At 43.7% G+C, this 11,692-nt stretch overlaps 1 protein-coding gene across 1 annotated transcript in view; it reads left to right on the forward strand.

Moving 5' to 3' along the window:
* LOC129825868 (uncharacterized) overlaps window positions 1-3,637 on the forward strand; it is a 33,383-nt gene extending 29,746 nt beyond the window's left edge. Inside the window, exon 7 of the mRNA XM_055885996.1 lies at window positions 3,456-3,637. Coding sequence (XP_055741971.1) covers window positions 3,456-3,595 — 140 coding nt within the window. The 3' untranslated portion in view covers window positions 3,596-3,637. The remainder of the gene's footprint in view (window positions 1-3,455) is intronic.
* The last annotated feature ends 8,055 nt before the right edge of the window (window positions 3,638-11,692 follow it).

Below are 11,692 nucleotides of genomic sequence, written 5' to 3' on the forward strand. Positions count from 1 at the left end.
GTTTCAGCTGTGCGCTGCGGTATTGGACCGATGCCAGTCTCGGATGGCAAGACATCCGGGCTAAACTGTGCCCGAAGGATGATTTTGGAGAGTGTGTGTCGCGATTTCTACTGTTTTTCCGCTAATGGCAAAGTTAGGGTTGGTATCGCTGCTGAGGTCAGAGATCAATCATCTTATGAGTGAGGGTTCACTAATTAGCGGGGGAGTGGGGACCACTTGCTCTGATAGCTTGCACATTATTAGAACATTTTAGAGGAGAAAGAAAATATTAATAAAGTTCCTATTTTTCCAAAGTTTGGTTTTGGAATACGTTGGAAGCTTCAAAGACAATTTTATTCTATTTATAGATGTTACAGTACTGTATCAGTAATGTGGGAGTTGGACGTTAATGAATTTGCAAAAGCATATTTTTGGTTAATCAATGATAACGATTAATCATACCTTTTATATGCAACTGGTAATTCAACTTTAATTAACCTGAGAAGTTGGTTCATCTAGGTTATTATGGGAATGTTTAAAATGTCTAATTTAAATGGAAGAACCTGCAAATTTTACTTATTAACTAGGATAGGGGGCAGAGTTTTCACTTTGTGAAAAATAGCGTGCCCAATTTCAACTTCCTTCTACTCATCCCCAGAATATAAGATATGCATATTATTAGATTTGTATAGAAAACACTCTGAAGTTTCTAAAACTGTTTGAATCATATTTGTAAGTATAACAGAACTTATGTAGCAGGCAAAACCCAGAGGAATAACCATTAAAAAAACATTTTTTTTATAAGTCACTGTCTGTTCAATGAGCTTTCATTGGAAAGCCAGATTTCTAATCACGGTGTTCTCAGTTCCTACTGCTTCCACTGGATGTCACCAGTCTTAGAAAATAGGTTGAGGTTATTCATTTGTGCAATGAAGAAGGCCATCAGGAAGTAGAGTAACGTCATGTGTACTGTTTGGGAGTTGCGCAAGACAAAAAAATGTAGCGTTTGTTTGTTGATCTCCTGTATTGAAAACAGATAGACCCGTCTTCAATTTGATCGATTATTAATGTTTACAAATACCTTAAGTTGTATTACAAAAGTACTTTGAAATGTTTTGGCAAAGTTTAGAGCTAATTTTTGAGATATTTTGTAGTGACTTTGCGCAAATTGGAAGCTGTTTTTTTCTGGATCAACGGCGCCAAATAAATGGACAATTTGGATATATATGGACGGAATTAATCGAACAAAAGGACCATTTGTGATGTTTATGGGACATATTGGAGTGCCAACAAAAGAATATCGTCAAAGGTAATGCATGTTTTATATTTTATATCTGCGTTTTGAGTAGCGCCGGCATGGTTGAAATATGCTACACTCTCTTTGTTGACATTGTGCTATCATCAGATAATAGCATCTTATGCTTTCGCCGAAAAGCCTTTTTGAAATCTGACATGTTGGCTGGATTCACAACGAGTGTAGTTGGCCAGGTGGGAAGCTACCGTCCCGCTATCCCAGAGAGGTTTAATAACTTTATATGTTCAAAATTGTGCACTCTCTTCAAACAATATCGTGGTATTATTTCATTGTAATAGCTACTGTAAATTGGACAGCGCAGTTAGATTAATAAGAATTTAAGCTTTCTGCCAATACCAGAAATGTCTATGTCCTGGGAAATGTTCTTGTTAGTTACAACCTCATGCTAATCGCATTAGCCTATGTTAGCTCAACCGTCCCGCAATGGACCCACCAATCCTGAAGAAGTTTTTAAGAGTCTTCTATTGGTTTTGGAATTAATCCTCAATTATGCGCCCCAATATGTCAGACGTGCTTTTAAGTTATATACCCAGTAGGTCCCAATTTTTTTGAGGTCACTCTCTTTTCAATGGATTTTCATTGGGAATCCAGATTTCTAATTGACCTTCTTGCAGTTCCTACCGCTTCCACTGGATGTCAACAGTCTTTAGAAATTGATTGAGGGTTTTTCCTTTGTATAATGAAGAAGTAGCCCTGTTCAGAACGAGAGTCGAGTGAAGTGTACTTTTTGTTTGAGGCGCTTAACCAGAAAGCATGCTACAGTTTGTTTTAATACTGTATTGAACACAGATCATCCCGTCTTCAATTTTATCGATTATTTACGTAAAAAAATACCTAAAGTTGTATTACAAAAGTAGTTTGAAATGTTTTGGCAAAGTTTACAGGTAACCTTTGAGATATTTTGTAGCCACGTTTGAGCAAGTTGGAACCGGTGTTTTTCTGGATGAAACGCGCAGAATAAATGGACATTTTGGATATATATCGACGGAATTACAAAAGGACCATTTGTGATGTTTATGGGACATATTGGAGTGCCAACAACAGAAGCTCGTCAAAGGTAAGGCATGAATTATATTTTTAGTTCTGCGTTTTGTGTCGCGCCTGCAGGGTTGAAATATGCTTATCTCTCTTTGTTTACAATGTTGCTATCCTCAGAAAATAGCATTGTTTGCTTTCGCCGAAAAGCCTATTTGAATTCTGACATGTTGGCTGGATTCACAACCAGTGTAGCTTTAATTTGGTATCTCTCATGTGTGATTTAATGAAAGTTTGATTTTTATAGTATTTTATTTGAATATGGCGCGCTGCATTTTGCCTGGCTTTGGCCAAGTGAGACAGCAGCGTCCCGCGTAAACTCAGATTTTTGGATATAAATATGAACTTACATGTATTGTGTAACATGAAGTCCCATGAATGTCATCTGATGAAGATCATCAAAGGTTAGTGATTAATTTTAACTCTATTTCAGCTTTTTGTTACTCCTCTCTTTGGCTGGAAAAATGGCTGTGTTTTTCCGTGGCTATGTACTGACCTAACATAATCGCAAGGTGGCTTTCGCCGTAAATCCTTTTTGAAATCAGACATTTTGGCTGGATTAACGAGAAGTGTATCTTTAAAATGGTGTATGTTTGAGGAATTTTAATTATGAGATTTCTGTTGTTTTGAATTTGGCTCCCTGCAATTTCACTGGCTGTTGGTTAGGTGGGACGCTACCGTCCCACATATCCCAGAGAAGTTAACCATCCAAAAGACGAGGAGGTATGGAGAGGCAGCCTTTAGTTATTATGCCCCCAGTCGTTGGAATAGGCTGCGAGAGAACCTGAGGGGGGCTGAAACTGTTGACATATTTAAAATAGATTTTAAATCACACCTTTTTAGCTTGGGGGTTGCTTTTTTAGTCGTTCAGTTTTTATTGTTATTCTTTTGTTTTTTATCCTCTTGTGTTTGTTGTGTAGTAAAAATTTCCGTTTTTATTTTCATTGTTTGTATTCGTTTTTTCCTGTGAAGCACATTTTGTTGCATTCCATGTCTGAAATGTGCTGTATAAATAAAGCTTGATTTGAAGAAGATGACCGCAAACAAAAACTAACTGAAAACATGACTTATTCAAGTGAATTCACTGGCTAAAATCTCGGCCTATATACTCTTTTCTTTTCCGCAGATCCCTTCTTCGTCATGTGCAGTCTGAACCTGGCCTCTCTGGTTTATACAGTGATGATAGTGAAGAGCATGGTGTACTGCTGTGGGCTCTCTCTCCTGCTGCACCACAGGAAGATGAGGAAGTGGACACAACACCTGTAGAGAGGATACCCCCCAGTATGGATAAAGATGTAGTAGGCTGGGAATAACATGGATTTTACATCCCATTGAGGTCTAACATCTCAATTGTTGGCCTATTGCCTTAATTTTCTAAACTTTATTTTTAAGATGCTAAAATATTGTAAGCCATAGATTTCCATGTCTTCCAATAACTTAAACTGACAATTATGACATTTTTTGCAGAACATTATGTAAATTGTGTTTCCCTGCTTAAAATAAAAATGAAGCCTAATATTACATTTTTTTATGACTGTGGGAGCTACCCATTGCAGACACTTGAATAAAGGTTAAGTTAAGGTTGTCTGAAAAATAATGAAAGCAAATCTTGAAGGTAGATCCTTACAATTAAAATGTAGACTATTTTATGAAAGATGCCCTTGAATATCTGTCATAGCTTAAATTATTTTGTACAAAATCTGTATTTGATTTATATAAAAATATTTTTCCTAAATATTATATTTACCAATACATTATTAAATATGTAGGCCCATGATTTAAATATCCAAATATCCTATGTCTCATTAGCCAATATAATATTTAGTAACTTGTTATGTGTGTAATGAAGTGTATTTTTCCCCCCAATAAATTAGTTAATTTTCTAACATATTTTATAAAATAAAACATTAACTCATTAACATGAGTAATAGAAAATCCATATTTTATATTTTCTTTGAAGAACAAAAAGTATTGCTATTGAGCAGACAAATTGATCTGAGTGAAATTATTAATTGGTGTGTTTTTTTACATTAATACAATTTTGTTGTTGTTTACACCGATAGGTTTGTATGAAGAGTGACATTTTCCTTGCATAACACATTAATCATGTCCTTTCAGATGGGGTAGGGTTTAATAATTGCTGCCTTCATGAAAGAAATGTTACAACAAACATTACTCTGCAAAGTATTCTACATACTGTGATGTACAGTATTGGGCTGTTTTGTATGAGGAAATTGTCACCATAACAGAAAAAATAAAGGTTACTTAAAACCCCCAAAACATTGTATTTCTTTACTATAAGATCATCTATTCTTAATTGTGAAAATTGTATTTTATTATATCTCTTCAGAAGCGGAAACAATAAGATCATAAGATCCCCTTTTCTGTTTTCAATCTGTTTGCTTCCATCTGCATGTTAAGACGCAGATGTTGGTGGGAAAATGTGGTTAAAAACCTGTTTTTCACTTTTGGATGAATAGCGTGCCCAGAGTGAACTGCCTCCTACTCAGTCCCAGATGCTAATATATGCATAGTATTAATAATCTTGGATAGGAAACACTCTGAAGTTTCTAAAACTGTTTGAATGATGTCTGTGAGTATAACAGAACTCATATGGCAGGTGAAAACCTGAGAAAAGTCCAACCAGGAAGTGGGAAATCTGAGGTTTGTAGTTTTTCAAAGCTTGGCCTACCGAATACACAGTGTCTATGGGGTCAAGTTGCACTTCCTAAGGCTTCCACTAGATGTCAACAGTCTTTAGAAACTTGTTTCGGGCTTCTGCTATAAAGGAGGGGGGAATGGGAGCTGAATGAGTCAGGTGTCTGGCAGAGTGTCTCAGGCTCGTGACGCGCGGTCCCGACAGAGTTAGCTCTTGTTCCAGTGCTTTTCTACAGACAATGGAATTCTCCGGTTGGAACATTATTGAAGTTTTATGTTAAAAACATCCTAAAGATTGATTCCATACCTAGTTTACATGTGTCTACGACCTGTAACGGAACTTTTCGAGTTTTTGTCTGGACGTAGTGCTCGCGCCTCATGAAGATTGATTACTGGGCTGAACACGCTAACGACAAGTGGCTATTTGGACATAAATGATGGGCTTTATGGAACTAATCAGTCATTTATTGTCGAACTGGGATTCCTGGGAGTGAATTCTGATGAAGATCATCAAAGACAAATTAATATTTATAATGTTATTTCTAACTTCTGTTGATTCCAACATGGCGGTTATTTCTTTGGCTGGTTGTGCTCTGAGCGCCGTACTCAGATTATGCTTTTTCCATAAAGTTTTTTTGAAATCTGACACAGCGGTTGCATTAAGGAGAAGTCTATCTTTAATTCTGTGAATAACACTTGTATCTTTTATCAATGTTTATTATGAGTATTTCTGGGATTTGATGTGGCTATCTGCAAAATCACCGGATGTTTTGGAATCAAACATTACTGCACGTAACGCGCCAATGTAAACTGAGATTTTGGGATATAAATATGCACATTATCAAACAAAACATACATGTATTGTGTAACATGATGCCCTATGAGTGTCATCTGATGAAGATCATCAAAGGTTAGTGATTATTTATTATTGTGTAAACATACTCTGACCATCTCCAATTCAACCTCTGATGCCAAAGTTGTCTAGTGTGGGTCAGTTGGTTGTGGATTCGATTCCCACGGGGGACCAATACAAAAATGTTTGCACTCACTACTGTAAGTCGCTCTGGATAAGAGCTGTCACGTTCCTGACCTTATTTCCTTTGTTTAGCCTTGTTTAGTTGGTCAGGACGTGAGCTGGGTGGGCATTCTATGTTATGTGTTTCTATGTTGGGTTCATTGTATTAGCCTGATATGGTTCTCAATCAGGGGCAGGTGTTTTACGTTTCCTCTGATTGAGAACCATATTAAGGTAGGCTGTTCTCACTGTTTGTTTGTGGGTGATTGTTGCTGTGTCTGTGTTTGTTCACCACACGGTACTGGTTCGTTTCGTTCTTCGTTTGTTCCTGTTCGTGTGTTCATGTTTTATGTTCTTCTTCAGGTCTGTTCACGTCGTTTTTGTTATTTTGTATTTTGTTTAAGTGTTCTTTATTTACGTCGCTTAAATAAATATACTATGGATACATACCACGCTGCATATTGGTCCGATCCTTGCTCATCCTCAGACGAGGAGGAGGACGAGCGTTACAAGAGCGGCTGGTAAATGTTTAAAATATGCTGCGCTCCCTCACTTTTTCAACTTAAGAATGCACCGAGCTGGCATAAATATTTGAGAAATTTATACAGATAAATTCTAAATAAATTATTGGCTATTTAATTACCCCAAAATTCCATGAAAAACGATAGAATGAGAAACCAAATCAATATGTATAGCAGCTTAGAAGTAACCAACTCGCTGAGTGTGCTGCTGAACTTCAGCATTAAGTTACAAAAGAACGGTGCGTATTTGGGTGCCAAGTTGGGTGCCAAGCTCTTTCATGGTCAAACAAGCTCTGCGCTCACATCCGAAATAACATGAACAGCCACAGACGGAAAACTCTGGGGTGTTCCAAAATGTCTGTCCTCGTAATATGATGCACTTAATGAACACGCCCTTTCTTGCAAGATCAAATAGCATAGGCTAAAGCATAGTAGTAATAGTAGGCCTATGTTACAGTTACACCAAAAACAACCAATTTTACTAGCTTTTAGGATGCTTGCTGAAGCGGAAAAGTCACTATTTTCTAATGTGGCCAAAAGTCAACCGCTGTGCCACTAGGCGGGATATAGCCAATTTGTATTTATTATAGAGCCCTGTTAGCTACAGTGCATTTCAAAGTATTCAGACCCCTTGACTTTTCCAAAATGTTGTTAGGTTTCAGCCTTATTCTAAAACGTATTAAATATCACATTTACATAAATATTCCAACCAAGTCCTTTTTGAAGCACATTTGACAGCGATTACAGCCTCGAGTCTTCTTGGGTATGACGCTACAAGCTTGGCACACCTATATTTGGGGAGTTTCTCCCATTCTTCTCTGCAGATCCTCTCAAGCATTGTCAGGTTGGATGGGGGGCCTCGCTGCACAGCTATTGTCAGATCTCCAGAGATGTCCGATCAGGTTCAAGTCCGGGCTCTGGCTGGGCTACTCAAGGACATGCTGCAGAAATGTTTTCGTACCCTTCCCCAGATCTGTGCCTCTGTCTTGGAGCTCTACGGACAATTCCTTCAACCTCATGGCTTGGTTTTTGCTCTGACATGCACTGTCAACTCTGGGACCTTATATAGACAGGTGTGTGTCTTTTCAAATCATGTCCAATCAATTGAATTTACCACAGGTGGACTCCAATGAAGTTGTCGAAACTTCACGGATGATCACTGAAAACAGGATGCATCTGAGCTCAATTTCGAGTCTCACAGCAAACGTGTTGAATACTTTTGTAAATAAGGTATTTCAGTGTTTTATTTTTAATAAATTAGCTAAAATGTCTAAAGGTTTCGCCCTGTCATTATGTGGTTTTGTGTGTAGATTGCTGAGGGAAAAAATTTACTTAATCAATTTTAGAATAAGGCTGTAAAGTAAGAACATTTGGAGAAAGTAAAGGGGCCTGAATACTTTCCGAATATACTTCACTCTTCCTGAGGTCCAGCAAAATTAAAGGCATTCATACACTTTTTTAAACATTAGAATACATTCACAACCGTTTTCACAACACATTAAGTATCTGCCCAAAGGCCCCTACTCTACTACCACATATCTACAACACAAAATCCATGTAGGACCTGCCTTATTGATAGTGCTGTTAAGGAGGCAGAGCAGGGCTTTATTATGAACAGACTTCTCGCTATCTTAGCTACTGTTGTATCAATATGTTTTGACCATGACAGTTTAAATCCAGAGTTCCTCCAAGCAATTTTGTCACCTCAACTTGCTCAATTTCTAAATTATTAATTACAAGATTTAGTTGAGTTTTAGGGTTTAGTGAGTGATTTGTCCCAAATACAATGCTTTTCGTTTTTGAAATACTATTTTCTTCCTTGCCATCCATTCTTAAAACCACATAATCACTGAACATGGACTGTTATGTCTGGAGTATTTCTCCGGTCTTATCTGGTGTCCTGTGTGAATTTAAGTATGCTCCCTCTCTCTCTTTCTCTCTCTCTTTTCTCTCTTCTCTAAGAGGACATGAGCCCTAGGACCATGCCTCAGGACTACCTGGCCTGATAACTCCTTGCTGTCCCCAGTCCACCTGGTTGTGCTGCTGCTCCAGTTTCAACTGTTCTGCCTGCGGCTATGGGAACACTGACCTGTTCACCGGACGTGCGGCCTTGTCCCGGACCTGCTGTTTTCGACTCTCTCTACCGCACCTGCTGTCTCTAACTCTGAATGATCGGCTATAAAAAGCCAACTGACATTTACTCCTGAGTTGCTGAAGTGTTGCACCCTCTACAACCACTGTGATTATTATTATTTGACCCTGCTGGTCATCTATGAACGTTTGAACATCTTGGCCATGTACTGTTATAATCTCCACCCGGCACAGCCAGAAGAGGACTGGCCACCCCTCAGAGCCTGGTTCCTCTCTAGGTTTCTTCCTAGCTTCCTGCCTCCCTAGGGATTAATTCCAAGCCCCCGTGCTTCTACATCTACATTGCTTGCTGTTTGAGGTTTTAGGCTGGGTTTATGTATAGCACTTTGTGACATCACCTGATGTAAAAAGGGCTTTATTGTCACGTTCTGACCTTAGTTCCTTTGTTTTGTCTTTTGTTTTAGTTGGTCAGGGCGTGAGTTGGGTGGGTAATCTATGTTTTCTATTTCTGTGTTGGTTTTCTGTGTTTGGCCTGATATGGTTCTCAATCAGAGGCAGCTGTCAATCGTTGTCCCTGATTGGGAACCATATTTAGGTAGCCTGTTTTCTGTTGGGTTTTGTGGGTGGTTGTCTTCAGTCTTTGTGTGTCTGCACCAGATAGAACTGTTTCGGTTTTCACTTTTGTTGTTTTGTATTTTGAAGTGTTCTGTTTTTTGATTTGTATTAAACTAAGATGAACACTAACCACGCTGCGCTTTGGTCCTCTCCTTCCACCGACGAAAGCCGTTACAGAAACACCCACCACAAAAGAACCAAGCAGCGTGGTAACAGGCAGCAGCAGCAGCGGGAGAGGCAGCGATACCTGGAGTACTGGACTTGGGAGGAAATATTAGACGGAGTTGGACCATGGGAGCAGCCGGGTGAATATCGCCGCCCCAAGGCAGAGCGAGGCAGCGAAAGCCGAGAGGCGGCATTATGAGGAGCTAGCTCGGCAGCACGGCTGGAAGCCCGAGAGGCAGCCCCAAAAATGTCTTGGGGGGGACACACGGTGAGTGTGGCAGAGTCAGGAGTCAGACCTGAGCCAACTTCCCGTGCTTACCGTGAGGAGCCGAGGATGGAACCAGAGCCAGTCGGAGGGGAATTGGAGGTGAGCAAGGGGAGTGAAACAGAGACAGTGAAGGAGTTAATGGGGAGATTGGAGGAGAGAGTTATGTGGGAGGTGCTGTGTTGGTGCATGAGGCACAACATCCGCCCGACGGAGCGTGTCGGGGATTTGATGTCACCTGAGTCAGCTCTCCATACTCGTCCTGAGGTGCGTGCTAGCCGTCTGGTGAAGACTGTGCCAGCCCCACACACCAGGCCTCCTGTGCGCCTCCTTAGCCCTGCACGTCCTGTGCCAGCTCCAGCGCACTAGCTCTCCTGTGGCAGCCCCTCGCACCAGTCCTCCGGTGCCGGCACCACGTACCAGGCCTCCTGTTCCTACTCCCCGCACTCGCCCAGAGGTGCGTGTTCCCAGTCCGGTACCACCAGTTCCGGCACCACGCACCAGGCCTACTATGCACCTCCATGGTCCAGTATGCCCTGTTCCTGCTCCCCGCACTCGCCCAGAGGTGCGTGTTCCCAGTCCGGTACCACCAGTTCCGGCACCACGCACCAGGCCTACTGTGCGCCTCCATGGTCCAGTATGCCCTGCTGCTGCTCCCCGCACTCGCCCAGAGGTGCGTGTTCCCAGTCCGGTACCACCAGTTCCGGCACCACGCACCAGGCCTACTGTGCGCCTCCAGGGTCCAGTATGCCCTGTTCCTGCTCCCCGCACTCGCCCAGAGGTGCGTGTTCCCAGTCCGGTACCACCAGTTCCGGCACCACGCACCAGGCCTACTGTGCGCCTCAGCAGGCCAGAGCTGCCCGTCTGTCCAGCGCCGCCTGAGCCGCCCGTCTGTCCAGCGGCGCCTGAGCCGCCCGTCTGTCCAGCGCCGCCTGAGCCGCCCGCCTGTCCAGCGCCACCTGAGCCGCCCGTCTGTCCTGAGCCGCTAGAGCCGCCCGTCTGTCCTGAGCCACCTGAGCCGCCCGTCTGTCCTGAGCCGCTAGAGCCGCTCGTCTGTCCTGAGCCGCTAGAGCCGCCCGTCTGTCCTGAGCCGCTAGAGCCGCCCGTCTGTCCTGAGCCGCTAGAGCCGCCCGTCTGTCCTGAGCCGCTAGAGCCGCCCGTCAGTCAGGAGCCGCCAGAGCCGCCCGCCAGTCAGGAGCCGCCAGAGCCGCCCGCCAGTCAGGAGCCGCCCGCCAGTCAGGAGCCGCCAAAGCCGACCGCCAGTCAGGACAGAGCCGCCCGCCAGTCAGGAGCCGCAAGAGACGCCCGCCAGTCAGGAGCCGCCAGAGACGCCCGCCAGTCAGGAGCCGCCAGAGACGCCCGCCAGTCAGGAGCCGCCAGAGCCGCCCGCCAGTCAGGAGCTGCCAGAGCCGCCCGCCAGGCATGAGCTACCTCTCGGTCCAGAGCTGCCCCTCAGTCCAGAGCTGTCCCTCAGTCCGGAGTTGCCCTCAGTCCGGAGCTGCCCCTCAGTCCGGAGCTGCCCCTCAGGCATGAGCTACCCCTCAGTCCTGAGCTGCCCCTCAGTCCAGAGCTGTCCCTCAGTCCGGAGTTGCCCTCAGTCCGGAGCTGCCCCTCAGTCCGGAGCTGCCCCTCAGTCCGGAGCTGCCCCTCAGTCCGGAGCTGCCCCTCAGTCCTGAGCTACCCCTCAGTCCTGAGCTGTCCCTCAGTCCGGAGTTGCCCTCATTCCGGAGCTGCCCCTCAGTCCGGAGCTGCCCATCAGTCCGGAGCTACCCCTCAGTCCTGAGCTACCTCTCAGTCCTGAGCTGCCCCTCAGTCCTGAGCTGCCCCTCAGTCCGGAGGAGTTTTTTCAGTCCAGAGGCATCCTTCAGTCCAGAGGCGTCCATCAGTCCAGAGGCGCTCCTCAGTCCAGTGGGGCCCTTTATTAGGGTTCCCAGGCCAAGGTCGGCGGCGAGGGTCGCCGCTCAAAGGACGTCACTGATGCGGACAAAGACAATGGTGGTGTGGGGTCCACGTCCAGCGCCAGAGCCGCCACC

Source organism: Salvelinus fontinalis, chromosome 28 (assembly GCF_029448725.1).
Source record: "Salvelinus fontinalis isolate EN_2023a chromosome 28, ASM2944872v1, whole genome shotgun sequence".
Classification (NCBI taxonomy): domain Eukaryota; kingdom Metazoa; phylum Chordata; class Actinopteri; order Salmoniformes; family Salmonidae; genus Salvelinus; species Salvelinus fontinalis.